The sequence below is a fragment of the Triticum aestivum genome, chromosome 3D (assembly GCF_018294505.1).
Source record: "Triticum aestivum cultivar Chinese Spring chromosome 3D, IWGSC CS RefSeq v2.1, whole genome shotgun sequence".
NCBI lineage: Eukaryota > Viridiplantae > Streptophyta > Magnoliopsida > Poales > Poaceae > Triticum > Triticum aestivum.
In genome coordinates, this window is record NC_057802.1 from 549,236,614 (window position 1) to 549,251,805 (window position 15,192).

A 15,192-nucleotide genomic window follows, 5' to 3' on the forward strand; every position below is an offset into this window, starting at 1 on the left:
AGGAGGCGACGTGGCGTGCTCCGGTAGGCTGCGGGCGGCGGCGGCGAAGTGTCCAGAGGCGGCGGACGTGTCCGGCGGCGGCGGGGAAAAACCTAGGGTTTCGTCTGCGAACGTAAATTCGGGGTGCTCACATATAAATAGGTAGAGGGAGCTAGGAGACTCCAAATGAGGTGCGGTTTTCGCCCACACGATCGTGATCGAACGACCTAGAGCATGGAAGAGAGTTTGGTGGGCTTTGGGCTGGTTTTGGAGGGGGTTTTTGCTGGACACTCAAATGGACATTGCGGAGGCCCGGTTAACCGTTGGGGTACCATACGACCTCCGAATGGAACGAAACTTGACCGGTAGTCTCCGGGTGGTATATTAAGACCACTTGACAAGCCTCGGTCCATTCCGAGAAAGTTTGACACACGCACATGAAAGAAAACAAGAGGGGTGCACCGGAGGAGATAGGAGCGCCGGATTGGAAAACGGACAACGGGGAAAATGCTCGGATGCATGAGACGAACACGTATGCGAATGCAATGCACATGATGACATGATATGAAAATGCATGACATGACAAAATACAAAACAAAAGACAAAACCCGACAACGGAGGGAAAAACATATGTCATAGCCGGAAATGGCAAGAGTCGGAGTTACAAATATGGCAAGTTACATGCGGGGTGTTACAGTGAAGTGATTAGTTCCGATTATGCCAGGATGAAGAAGCCATGTCTATCTTCTCATCAGAAGGAGCAGTTGAAGGATGGTTACATTACTCCCCACAAGACCAAACTAACTTCAGCTCAGAAGGACTGACAAATCTCCATTTTTTGCTGTGATGCGCGAGTACAATGTTGTTCTAGGATTCTTTCTGGTGAGTTCCATTTTTCTAAAAGTGTGCTCTACATGGACCATGTATGTGCCTGTTGAAACTGTCAATTCATAGTACAGTTTGCTTTATACTAATCACTTTTTTGTATTTGTGCAAACAGGGGTGCTCAGCTTGTTTCAATGGGAACTGCACAAAATGTTCATGAATACAACGAATCATTCATTTCCACCACAAGAAAGGAGGTGCCGATAAGTTCAAGGCGTTGCAACATATGAGGGCGAAATCATACAAGCTACGCGCGAATTTGGTTGATTTTGGTGGAACTGCACAAAAAGAACAGCCAGTTTATTTAGCACGAGGTGCCATGTCAATGTCCGAACTGATGGCAAACCCTGCCCATTCCACAATCATAGGCATTTGATATTTTGGAATGGGACAACCTTGTCAAATTTTCCTCATTGGTTTTAGCAAGACATGCGTTTGATATTTTCGAATGGGACGCCCTTTGCTGTCAGCAGCGTCGATCAATTTTTTCTTTATTCTTTAGTTGTGAAGTAAATATTGCCTCTGACATGTGAGTAGCTGAGATGCATAATCATCGATTGTTTTGAATGCTCTCTATGAATTGCCAGGCCTGTGTGTTTGATTGCAATGTACAAAAACGCTAAAAAGCTGCTCAAACTCTTTGTACTCCTTCTGTTCCTTTTTACTTCGCACATTGTGAAAGTACATACTTTTTTGTATAAGATTGGTCAAAGTAGAGATACTTTGACTGCAGACAAAACTTGTATGCAGACTAGAAAGGACCGGAGGGAGTACATGTGAAACTGCTGCAAACGAGGTGATCACCCTGGGAATAATGCTAGTATGTATTGTTTTGCATGTTCATCCAATGCCAGTGATACAGGAATTCGAACTAATCGAAATAAATTCATTCATACACGGTCGGATTTCATACAAACATGCCGGATTTCATTACATTTCATACATTCTTCAACTAAAAAGGGGTGCGCTGGAGGTATAATTAATTAACCGAAGCTACCCACCTGTGTCCCGCTGAGCCGAACAGAAGCTTCAGTGACTTAACTGCAGGTGCATTTGCGTAACTGACATGTGTCCTGTTGGGCCCACGTGTCAGTCAGCCAACTGCACCAGCAGTTAAGTAGAAGCAGCGTTCTTCTCCAGCGCAGCTCTCCGACTCCACGTCGCCGCCAAGAAGCTAACCGGCCGTCAATGGTCAACCCGCCTAGCTTGGCTTCAACCGGAGGGTAGCAGCGGTGGCCTTACTTGGACCCGAGCGGCGGCGACCTACTGTGTTCTACTCTTCCTCGTTTTCTGTGTGGCGCGGCCTCGTTGGCAGCGGGGCGGGGCCTCGGCGGAGCCGGCGATGTCCTCTGCCTCGTTGCCGGCGGGCGGCGCCTCAGCGGAGCGGTGGAAAAACTCCCCCACATTGCCGGCAGGGTGGGGCCTCGGCTGAGCCGGCGATGTCCTCTGCCTCGTTGTTGGCGGGGCGGGGCCTTGGCGGAGCCGGCGGTGTCCTCTGCCTCGTTGTTGGCGCCGCGGGGCCTTGGCAGAGCAGGGCCTCGTCGACGCCAGCGGAGCGGGGACTCGTCGAAGCCGGCATTGTCCTCTGCCTCGTCCTCGGTCTCGCCAAACAGCGCCTCGCCCGCTTCATCGCCCTCTTTGCTAGCCTCTTTGTAGGCGGCCGCAGCCTCCGTCACCCGCATGCGGTACCGCCATCGCTCGAGGCGGCCCTTGCGGGCGGAGCGGTACGAGTCGAGCAGCGCCTCCTGCTCCGCCCGCTCCGCAGCGATCTGCTCCTCCGCCTGCAGGTGCTCCTGGAGAAGATGGTGGTTGTAGGCGGCGTTGGCCTGTGCCTCCCGGAACTGCTCCTCACGCATCTGCCTCACCCTGTCCATATATTGGGCACGGGCCTCGCCGATGGTCATGGTGCAATGCACCGGCGAGGATGGCGTGGAGGAGGGGGTTGGCGCCGGATCGTCGACTACCATGTTCTCCATTGGGACGTCGTCGTCCTCCAGCTGCCTGCCGGCCAGCCGGTCGGCAGCAATGGCTGCCATCTCCTTGTGGTCCGTCATCCGCCTGTCCCAAAGAGCGCTGGAGCGCGAGGAAGCCATTGTGGGCAGTAGTAGTGTGGACAGGAGAAAGGGAACGGATGCGGATGACTGCGGCTATGGCCGGCGCAGCAGTTTATATAGCAATGGTGGGCGGGCGGAGGGACGGACGTGTGGCGCCGGAGTGGCCACCTCGGCAACCGCGTATCATTAATGTGGGCGGCAGATGGACGGACGGACGGCACTTGTGTCGTTTGAAGGCGGAGCAATCGCCTGCACCGGGAAGCGGGGCGGGCGGCGCTGACTGTTTCGCGCGGAAAGCGCGCGCGGGCGAGGAGATGACTTTACTTGGAGAGGATGACTATGGGGACCCACCAGGTCCATAGCCTCACGTACGCAAGTGCCTCCTTATTATATATATATATATATCTATAATTTATTTTGCTTCCTCCTGGTTTCCTGACATCACGGCCCCACACCATTGTCAACCTATGTAGTAGTCAATAAACTAGAGAATTGCACAAGAAGCGGCCGACAGCTGGGACCAAGCAGCTCGAGCAGTATTTGTGTTTTTGAGGTGTGAGCACTGCAGAGTTTTTCGATGTTTAGCCCAGATATTAATTTTTCTCCTCTGAACAACAACGAAAACATCGCTGCAGGTATTAACTGGGCGGGTTGTGGCCCGTCTAGCCCAGGCCAGATATCCAGCCCAGATATTAATTTTTGTCAAGCTGAAAATGGCTAGCCCAGCTATACTTTTTTTAGGAATACCCAGGCAAGGTCAAGTTGTTATTCTCCGCCCCGCTGGGCTGCAAATCTTTCCTAGGAGGGATGCATTAGGCTTAACAAGAAAATGGGCTTTAATAAATAATAAATGGGATGTAATTATAAAAACTGGGCAGTAACTATAAAGAAATGCACCAAACACGTGATTACTTTATAAAATATTATTTTTGGATATTGAAAATTTTAATTTCATTAATTGTTGCGAGCGCAATGTTTCGTTGGATTTTTACGTAATATAAAGTTATACTGAAATTGTATTTAATCTGACTAGAAATTTTGGGATAAAAATATTTCGGATCCCATCAAAATGTGGGAAATTTTATTGAATTCTGTTTTGAACGGTTGGTTGAAATGGGCTGTACTTTTAACAAACTGTAAATGGGCTGTAGTAAATTCCATTAGAATTCAAAAATGGGCTACACATTCTTACAAATCTCAAATGGGCTATAAGTGTGGCATTACTAAGTTGACGCGTCCCTAAAACAACAGAGTTGACGCGTATGCAAGGCTTTGTCAACTTATAGTCAACACACGGTTCTAGCAGTAGTGGTCCATCCAACGGATGCCGTGCTTCTTCTTCAATCTCGAATATTCTAGCTTCACCCGCCCAAAAAATGATTCCTCCCCCTGACATCTGGGGCGCACCGTTTCGGAAGCTGACCTGTGGGCCTACTAAGTTGACGTACAAAGGGCTTTGTCAACTTAGTCAATATAAACGATTCTAGCTGCAGTGACCGTACGATGTCCATCCAACAGCCGTCGTGCTTCTTCAACCTCTGGTCTTCTTGCTCCAGCCGCCCAAAGCAGCGCCGGTTGTGCCGCCTGCTCCTGCCTCCCGTGGCCGGCTGTGCTGCCGCGGAGGCCTCACCGCCCCCTACTACTCCCACTGCAGGCCAGGCCATCCCTCCACTCACCCACACCCCCTGTTATTCTGCGGCGATGGCAGCACAGCCGAACCAGTGAACCCTCGTACTCCTCTCCGCGTGTGCATCCACTGCCGCGTCTTCCCCGGCTCCGCGTCGTCCCCTTCCTAGGCCTCGCCGTCGTCCACCGCCCTGGTGCTCTTAGGGCGGCGTGGTCAACGTGGTCAAGGAACGACTTTCATCGGACGTGGACTGTACGTGGAGAGGCTGACAGCTGGGTCCACGGCAGCCGCAAGAAAGTGCCTCCTTATTACGCGGAAAATAATTATTACTCCACCTGACAGCGGGGACCCACCGGACGGGCCACCGTATTTCGCGAAAAAAACGGTCCCCCCGCTGTCAGCTCGGACCCACCGGAAGTGCCTCCTTATTACGCACAAAAAAATGAATACTCCCCCGGCTAGCTGGGACCCACCTTGGTGGGAGGCTGACTTGTGGGCCTACTAAGTTGACGGGGACGAAGGGCTTTGTCAAATTAGTCAATATGAACGATTGTAACTCCAGTGACCGTACGATGTCCATCCAACGGCCGTAGTGCTTCTTCAACCTCTGGTCTTCTTGCTCCAGCCGCCCAAAGCAGCGCCGGTCGTGCCGCATGCTCCTGCCTCCCGTGGCCCGCTGTGCTGCCGCGGAGGCCTCATCGCCCCCTACTATTCCCACCGCTGGCCAGGCCCTGCGGCGATGGCAGCCTCACACCGCAGCCGAACCAGTGAACCCTCGTACTCCTCTCCGCGTGGGCTTCCACTGCTGCGTCTTCCCCGGCTCCACGTCGTCCCCTTCCAAGGCCTCGTCGTCGTCCACCGCCGTGGTGCTCTCCGCGCGGCGTGGTCAACGTGGTCAAGGAACGACTTTCATCGGAAGAGTACTGTATGTGGAGAGGCTGACAGCTGGGTCCACGGCCACAGCCCAGTTTTTTTGTGATTTGCCAAGTAAGTCGCTTTGTCAGGCCTGTTGGGCTGCAAATCTTTCAAGATAAGGAGAGCTTTCATTCGGCTGGCCGAGAAAATGGCCCACAGTAATGAGAAATGGGCTGTACATTTTTAAAACACATCAAACCGGCAATTAGTTTCAAATACCTTTTTTTCATTTCAAGATTTTAAATTACATTAATTTTTATGCGTGGAGAATTTGTTGGATTTTATATTGATATACATTTATTTTTTAAATCAGTTTGAATGTGAGTCGAAATTTCGAGATTAAAAATAGTTCGGACCGCACCGAAATATGCAAAATTTCGTATAATTTTTTAACCGTGGCCACAATATGGGCTGTAATGCTAACAAAAAGAATACGGGCTCCAAAAAAACCTTAAGAATTAGCAAATGGGCTGTAAATTATCAGAAATAATGGCAGATGGGTTGTATGCTGTTTTCCACAGATTTGAGGCTTTCCTAAAAAATAGGTTGACGCACAAGCACTGACTGTTTGATGTCCATCCAACGGCCGTCGTGCTTCTTCAATCTCTGCTCTTCCTGCTCCAGCCGTTCAAACAAGCGCCCGCGGGACTACCTGCTCCCTCCTCCCCGCAGCCGGCTGTGCTGCCTCGCAGGCCTCACCGCCCCACCGTACTCCCATCGCTGGCCTAGTCATCTCTCTACTCACCCACACCTGCTGTTATTCTCCGGCGACGGCAGACGAACCAGTAAACCCTCGTACAGTCGTACTCCCCTCCGCGTGGGAAACAACTGCCGAGTCTTCCCTGCCTCCGTGTCGTTCCCTTCCTAGGCCTCGCCGTCGTCCACCGCCCTGGTGCTCTCGGCGCGGCCTGGTCAACGTGGTCAATGACCGACATGCATCTGAAGTGGACTGTACGTGAAGAGGCCCACAGCTGGGTCCACGGCCGCACGCAAGGAAATGCCTCCTTATTACGCGCAAAATAATGATTCCTCCACCTGACCTTAGGGACCCACCGAAAGGGCCTCTATATTTTGCAAAAAAACGTTACCGCCGCTGACAGCTCGGACCCACCAGCTATATCTTCGCACGCAAGGAAGTGCCTCCTTATTACGCACAAAAAATGAATACTCCCCCTGCTAGCTGGGACCCACCATGGTGGGAGGTTGACTTGTGGGCCTACTAAGTTGACTGGGACGGGGGCCTTTGTCAACTTTAGTCAATATGAACGATTCTAACTCCAGTGACCGTACGATGTCCATCCAACGGCCGTAGTGCTTCTTCAACCTCTGGTCTTCTTGGTCCAGCCGCCCAAAGCAGCACCGGTCGTGCCGCATGCTCATGCCTCCTGTGGCCAGCTGTGCTGCCGTGGAGGCCTCATCGCCCCCTACTATTCCCACCGCTGGCCAGGCCCTGCGGCGACGGCAGCCTCACACCGCAGCCGAACCAGTGAACCCTCGTACTCCTCTCCGCGCGGGCTTCCACTGCCGCGTCTTCCCCGGCTCCCCGTCGTCCACCGCCCTGGTGCTCTCGGCGCGGCGTGGTCAACGTGGTCAAGGAACGACTTCCATCGGACGTGGACTGTACGTGGAGAGGCTGACAGCTGGGTCCACGGCCGCAGTAAGGAAGTGCCTCCTTATTACGTGGTAAATAATTATTCCTCCACCTGACAGCTGGGACCCACCGGACGGGCCACTGTATTTCGCGAAAAAAATGTTTCCCCCTTACTGCTGGGACCCACCAGCTACATCTTCGCACGCAAGGAAGTGCGTCCGGGCAAAAAAAACGATTCGCCCCCCTGACTGCTGGGATCCACCAGTTACATCTTCGCAGGCAAGGAAGTGCCTGACAGTCGGGACCCACCTGGTCGAAGCGTACATAGCGTTGTCATTCTGGTCGCGAACGTGTACGTACATATATACTGGTGGATGTAGAGGCGCGCACGTGTCGTAGTAGAGGCGCGCACGTGTCGTAGTAGAGGCGCGCACGTAGCATGTACACGTACGTACAGCGGACGGGGTGCAAGAAAGAAAATACGGCCACGTATGTGTACATACGGGCGGGGTCTCGAACGCCTACTCGCGCATACGTACGGCCAGGGCTCGTGTACATGGCTGGGTCGGAACGGAGAAACAGCGTCGTCGTCGTGTTCATGGGGAAGCAACGGAATGCGTCGTGTTCATGGGGAGGCAACGGAATGCGTCGTGTTCATGGGGAGGGGTGTGGCGTACCGCAAAACGGAGGAAACGGACCTCCTACGGTCGAAACGGGGGTCATGTTGATCGGGAGGGGTGTGGCGTACCGCAAAACGGAAGAAACGGACTTGTGTTGGAGCGCTACGGTCGAAACGGTGGTCCTGTTCATTGGGAGGGGTGTGGCGTACCGCAAAACGAGACTCCACGGACACTGTTCATCTCCACCGTCGACCCCCTCCCGCCTCCACGGGCTACTGTTCATCCACCGTTGACCTCCTCCAGCCTCCACCTACGACTGTTCATCCACGGGCTCCTGTTCATCCAGCCTCCACCACGCGCTACTCCACCGGCTACTGTTCAACCAACCCTCTCCACGGGCTCCTGTTCAACCACCCCTTCACGGGCTACTGTTCATCCAGCCCTCCACGGGGTGGTCCTATTCATCCTGCCCTCCACGGGGTGGTCCTGTTCATCCTGCCCTCCACGGGGTCCTGTTCATCCAGCCCCAACCGGCTCGATCGATCGGGGTCCTGTTCATCCAGAGGCAACACCACGGGGTCCTGTTCATCCACCCCCACCGGGAACTGTTCATCCAAACCTCCCCCAGCAACGCTCACTGTTCATTCAGAGGCAGCATCGATCGGCTTCAGTTAGCAGCAGTATCGAAGGAATCGCTCGACCGGGTTCAGTTAACAGCCATCGATCGATCGCTCGGGTTCAGTAACGCGTAGCCTGCAGTGCAGTCGCTCGTGTTCAGTTAGAGCGCAACGCCTCGCTCGGGTTCAGTTAGAGCCAACGCCTCGCACACACGCGCGTACGTTGACTAGAGAAACGCGCATCGCTCGGGCCCCGACCTCCCACCGTAACCGGGAACTCCCCGAAATTTTCCTCGCCCTCGCTTCTACCACGGTTTTTTCCGTCATGGACGGTCCAAAGAATGTCATGCAGCTGCGTCTCCGGCCCGCCCAGGCGAAAAGCCCATTTTCTGTCATGATTTTTTGTCATAGAAGTAGGAGCCCGCCACATCTATGATGATACCGGGTTTTGTCACAATTATCGTCATAGAAGTGTCATATGTATGACAGAAAAAATTTCGTTCGGCCCAAAATGTCACGGATGTGTCTTTTTTTTGTAGTGACGGCTGGTCTTCCCCCTCCGTGCGAAAATCCTAGACCTACGGCCGCGCGGCGCAGAGATCGCAACTGTAAATCTTCCAAACAGTTTCATACTGCATCTAGCTGCTGCATGATTGTACACTCAAGTTGCTTCTGAAGATCAGATCCAGACTAATCATCGACCGTCGTGCGGCCATTCTGGAGGTCCTGCTGAACATTATTCCCTATCTCCACCCACTTCGTTCACGACCAAGGGACACTTGATATCATCACATTTATTTGTTGACAAAAATTACAGAGCACTGCATGGGCCTTCCATTCCATCCATCAATGCGATGCTTTGACCACCTCCTCGTCTGAACATGGCTCTTCGTTTACGTTACAATGACAGCTCCCACCATGCGAGTCACATACTCCCTCCGTTCCCAAATATAAGTCTTTCTAGAGATTCCACCAAGGGACGAGGATTTAGAGCTCTCGGAGTGATTACATACAGGATAAAATGAGTGAATCTACACTCTAAAATATGTCTACATACATCCATATGTTGTATTCCGTTTGAAATGTCTAAAAAGACTTATATTTAGGAACGGAGGGAGTAGATCACATAGGCATGGTTAGATCTCAAATATCAGAGTGATATCCTAGTTTGACGACCCACACCATACTTTATACTCTTCTTCAACGTACGGTATACTCTTCTTGTACATACATACAAACTACAAAAGCAAATCAAAGGCCCTTTAACAAGACGCAGATAAAATTCAACACCTCTCAGTTCTCATGTCAGTTTGGACTTCATTAATTTAGCCGGGCGCTGCTTATCGTGCATTTCTTCTAAAACTTCTCATGTCAACAAAGTGCTAGCTAGTGGAAACACACGAGTCATTTTGTCATCACCATCTCTACTTGTAACTGGGAGCAAAACTAGGGGAAAGAATAATAGTCACCTCAGAAGCTTATCTCAAACAACTTACCTGTTGTAGCTTGCTGCAGTATCATCACCTTCCTCAGCTGAAATATATTCCCTTCTCCACCAGGCATGCCAGTCTTTTTTTACTCAGCCAGGACATCAAAGACCTCTTTTATCAGCAGGCTTTAGAATTAGCTGACCATCTCAACAATCAAATCATCAGATGAACGATCATCAGTTCATAGTTGCTTCACTTGTGGAGCATGCAGAGAGTAACTGTACATACATGGACACTAGTTCGATTACAAATCATGCATGTTCGCCACACCTAAATTTAGGCCACAGGCCCACGACTCGACTGCCTATTTGAAAACTTGTTACATTCACCACTTCTCGACAAAGTTTATCCAAGGGTGTGATGAATAGAAATAAACCTAGAACCCATCAGGCAAAGGCGAGCAGATCACCTTCACTGAGATTAACGCAAAATCAGTCTTAATCGTTCGAGCACTAGACTCGTGGTTGCCAGCATTGAAGAAACAATCATGTTCAGCGGAACTGGATGGCCCCGTGCCAACCTTGAACTTGAAGTGTATCCAAGAATCTATCACCACAGCAAGCACAGACCTTTTTAAGCTCCGTGTCTCACTAATGGCACCATCGAAGAGCCCAATTTCTTCATTCAACCCACTGGTAAAACAGCCGAGAAATAGATTGAAACTGCTTTGCACTTCTGATATGGTAACTTCTACAGTTGCCTCAACTGCATTTTCAAGATTTGAAAAAGTTATATCAATGAACACACTACAGTTGCCACAATCCCCATGGATGCGATCCATGAACACACTACGATTCCGCATGCCCATGTTGCCTAGAATTGAAACCCCATCGATCAGCTGTAGATCATGATTTTCTGGTTCAGCAGTCTTGATCCTCATGTCGTATTCGATTAACATATCACCCAGAAAATTAATCCCTCGCTTGAGGCCACCCACGTTGATGAGAGAGCCCTACATAGTTATTATTGTTTATTAGCTCTTTCATATAAAAGTAAGAAACATCTTAAACACTTCCCTTAGGATGTTTTACTTGTAATTAACAATATTTACATAAAAGGGATATTTTACGGTTGATGAACAAGCTGAACAGATTAATCACATGGAAACATCTTTGTTGATGCAAAAGATATGAAGTGGCTGTAGCACGTGATCATCGAGAGTACGTAGTCTCATCTGTTCTATGCATGTGATACTGTGAAATGAAAAAAGTAATTAAGTAATTTAAACTTTTTAAGTAAGGAATAAGTCTATTTAACTCCCTCAGAGCGTCGAGGCTAGTCTTTAGAATCGGGTACCTGACCCCGAAGTATTCTATGTTGCCTAAATCATTCACTGGGGTGATTTAGGAGGTTGTTTTGCCAATGCATTCCACATGACACATGTGGAAAAACTAACTAACAAAATGCACCTAGGGGCGATTTAGACGGTGTTGAATACTTGTAAAAGGTCGAATACCAGGCTAGTCAATAGAATCGGGTATCTGACCGCTGAAGTATTCCATACTGTCTAGACCATTCACCGGGTTCGTTTAGGTGGTGGTTTTGCACATGTGGTCCACAGGGCGCATGTGCAAAAAGCCAAAAACTACCTACAAAACTGCACCTAGGGGAGATTTATATACTATTCAATACTTTTAAGAGGTGGAATATCAGGCTTTATACTTGAAGGGGTTAAGTAGATGAACCTTAATAGTCTGGAGAGTTAGGTAGACCTATTCATTGAAATAATTAATGATAAGTATAAATTTGACGACATAATTAAGCAAAGGATCCAGATTATCCTGCAGTGCTATGTATCCATACAACATTATTGGCCCATCCATAGCAATTTTAACCAACTTTATCGATACAATTTGTAACATGCGAGTAGGTCCATGCCGCATGCAAGTGCCATTGAGGATGATGCAGTTTGAGGGCTCTGTAAACATCATTGCCTCGAAAATAGCTTCATAAGGAAAACAAGTTCTATTTAATTGAAAATTCATGTTAATACTTGTCATACAAACGGTAAACATGCCGACTAAGGATTCCTTGGCCCTATTAAAAATATTTGTTTAAATGTAAGTGGAACTATCTATGTTAAACTCTTATAAGTCTGGTCCCTGGAGAAGTTATTTTTTCTAGGAAAATACAAAGAAAAGGAGAATAACAAGTGATCACCTCAGAAGGAAAAGGTCCCCTCGTGATTTTTTTTCTTTTGTTTCTCCATCCACAAGTCCTCTCTTAAGTTGATTTTTCTTTCAGATAGTAGATAACGTCATTATCTTATACGTTAGAAAATATTTTCATTTCCATGACTAGTTGCATAGTTTGGCCGGAAAAACTGGACCTGTTTCACACTTAGGATAGGATAATTACATGCTAAAATAATGAAAACTGATGAAAATATTTTTCAATGTAAAAGTATGAGAAGCGGAAAATATAAATAACATTATGGAGTGATACAATTTCCAATGAATCACAGGAATGACTAAGAGAACGTCTAAAGGCATGCCCAATTTACTTTAAGGCACAACGGTTAGCTATCTCTTACGTACTTTAATTTGCTTAACACCTAACAAATTCATCCCCCGAGTACCCTTTGACGAGATTTCCTTCTTATGGTACAATGCATTGGCATTCAACTAGTGAAAGTAAACAAAGTAAAACGAAATTAAACTCGAGATTCAAACAGAGAATATATTAGTTGACCCCATATACTTGAAAAATGTTTACAAAAAAGAAGGAAAAGAGGTATCAAGCACTTACTCTCCCTGCGGTCTGCGAAACGTTGTGTTGTCCATGAATGCGTGCACTTGTATATAGAACCATCACGGTGCCTGCTCTTCGGAAATTCATCTAGAAGGTGCACGCCGTTGAAGGGGTATCGAGCCTTCAGTGCGTCCAACCTCTCATGTTCTTCCCCGTCACTGATCGTGGTTCCTTCCTCACGACCAGCATCTGTAACCTCGCCATAACAAGCAGTGAACTTGCTTGTTGTGCTCCTCGTCCCCATGTTGTTCATGCCTTGGGTGCCGGCAGAGTGCTTGTTGGCAGAAGAGATGAGTAGTTTACCAGAATCCTCATTGCTTTTTGATTCACCGCTGCTGCTGGCCATGTTCGGAAATCAAAAAGGAAATCACCAAATTAGAACGAAGGCCAATGTCAGCATCCGACACATACAAGATAACATCTTCGGTCAGCCAGAAGTATTGAAACTGGAATGCAATATAACCAAGGGCTGAAATCGGTTTTGAATTATTTTTCGGGCTTTAAATTTTTGTGTGCTGTGCGAGTCACAACTCACAAGACACAGAACCTTAATTTTGGTCTCGATCCAGATCCAAAACTATAGCACGAGAAGGACACATACCTGGAAAGACGACGGGTAGATGGACTGGGAGGCTCGTAAACTTGTCGCACGAGCGCTGGTGGCCACCCGCGAGGCGGAGCAGAGGCCATGAAAGAGACGAGTGGTCGTGAGAGGCGGTGCATTGGGGCAGGTACCGCAGGCCGTCGGAGTAGACGAGGAATTGGGCGGAAGATTCGCGCCTGAGCGCGCGGCGCCGCCGGGGCAGGGGAGTAGTGCTCGATCGTTCCCGCGGCGAAACTAAATCCCGCAAAATCTGTTCAGCATCGGACGCGATTTGGCTTACCGGATCAGCAACCCGCAGCCCTCCCTCCGATTTGCATCGTACGTTTAGAATTAACTTGCTCAGTTATGAAAACCCCACAGGTCCACAACTCGACTGCATACACAGCTATTGACAAAGTTTTTGAGAAATCTTTTATCTCGTTGACGTTCCCTGCGAGGCCAACCTCAGCGAACGCCCCTAGGCCGCATGATCTCCATCCCACGGCGGGCAGTTTTTGGCCAAAATATCCAAAAGAAAAAAGTCTCGTAAGAGCATGTTCAATGCTAGACCTTCAAGAGGCGCTTAGGAAGTGAAAAAATAAATATCACAAAACAAAAAATACCTAAGCGCCCTACCCTCCCAATGCTAGACGCTAACTTCAAGCGCTAATTACAACCACACACGCCAGGCGGAGAGAAGAAAAGAAGCCTAGCGCCCGATGCAAACCTTTGCATCGATGCCACACTTGAAGCTAGGATTTGATGAGCTAACTGCTAATTGGTCGGGAAATCAATAGGAAATTTATCCTAGCGCCCGTCTAAGCGTCCGGCGTTGGAGATGCCCTAAGGGCATCTATAACGCGGGCGCTTAGCCCAGGCGCCAGGGTCTCTTTCCCGGCCGTTTCGCTCGATTCCTGGTCGATCCCAGGATTTCCTCTAGCGTCGTTGCTCCGCTACTCATCGGGCACTTGGGCTCTTTTATATTTGCACGACTATTTTGACTATTCCGAGCGCTTAAAATTCTCCTGGAAAATCTCGTAGCCTCAACAAAATAAACAGACTTTTGACGGGCGCTTCATTGTGTGCATCGGAGAAATGAGCGCTTCACTGGTTGGTACCAAAGAAAAAGAAATCACATAAGCGCTCGAACTAGCGCTCCTGTGTTGCAAACACCGACTCCAATGCGGATGCTTTGTTATTAATTTAAACGATAATACTGCAAGCGCCCAAATAAGCACCCCTGCATTGAAGACGTCCTAAAGGAAATAACTGCCATGGCATTTTCAAAAACTGCCTGCCCAACACCACTCAAATGCAGTGAAACTGCTAGGGGACCATGTTGGTTCACTACCCATCTTCTCACGAATGTTCGCCAGGAATGAGGGTCCAAATTTATTCAAGGATGTGATGAACTAGAATAAAGGCCAGTGCCCTTTGGCACTGGCGACCAGGTAACCTTCACTGAGATTAACGCAACATTAGTCTAGAATAAAGGCCGGTGCCCTTTGGCAATGGCGACCAGGTAACCTTCACTGAGATTAACGCAACATTAGTCTTTATCTTTCGAGCATTAGACTCGTGGTTGCATTGAAGGAACAACTATGTCTAGCGGAATTGGCTGACTCCGGGCCAACCTTCAAGTTCAGGTATATCCGAGAACCTGTCACTACAACAATCACATACCTTCTTAGGGTATTGACGGTGCATAATCCGGTGAGTACCCCTTGGTACGATTGCTAACGTGGCTGGAGTCTCGGATCGGAGTAATACCCTATGTCCTGCTTCTTGTTGTTGTTATTCATCATGGGTATACCTCGTGTGAGCGATTATAATGGAGAGTATGAGATGCTACCGAGAGTTGTGTCTGCGGGAGTAGATGGGAATGAGAGCCCCACAACCTCCACATTATATGCACGATGGGGGCTAGGGTTTTACAGTACAGAGATCCGATCTACCCCGCTGATGGTGTCCTGAATAAGGGGGTAGTAACCACGTCGGCTCCCAAGCATGGGCTGGGCCGAGAACCCCCAAACTACCAACCAAGTGGGCCGCATTTTTCAGGCCCCACGACGTACTCAAG

General features: G+C 49.2%; 1 protein-coding gene across 2 annotated transcripts; it reads right to left on the reverse strand.

The window, feature by feature from the left end:
• Positions 1-10,365: 10,365 nt before the first annotated feature.
• LOC123075318 (uncharacterized) lies at positions 10,366-13,501 on the reverse strand. 2 transcript variants are annotated; one of them, XM_044497954.1, is made up of 3 exons: positions 13,131-13,501; positions 12,527-12,867; positions 10,366-10,730 (listed from the first exon to the last, which is right to left on the reverse strand). In XM_044497954.1, exons 1-3 carry the CDS (start codon positions 13,250-13,252, stop codon positions 10,690-10,692), a joined length of 504 nt encoding a protein of 167 aa, XP_044353889.1. In that variant the 5' UTR covers positions 13,253-13,501; the 3' UTR covers positions 10,366-10,689. The 2 variants fall into 2 exon arrangements, with proteins under 2 accessions (XP_044353889.1, XP_044353890.1); XM_044497955.1 differs by having other exon boundaries at positions 12,527-12,864; positions 13,131-13,498.
• Positions 13,502-15,192: the final 1,691 nt, after the last annotated feature.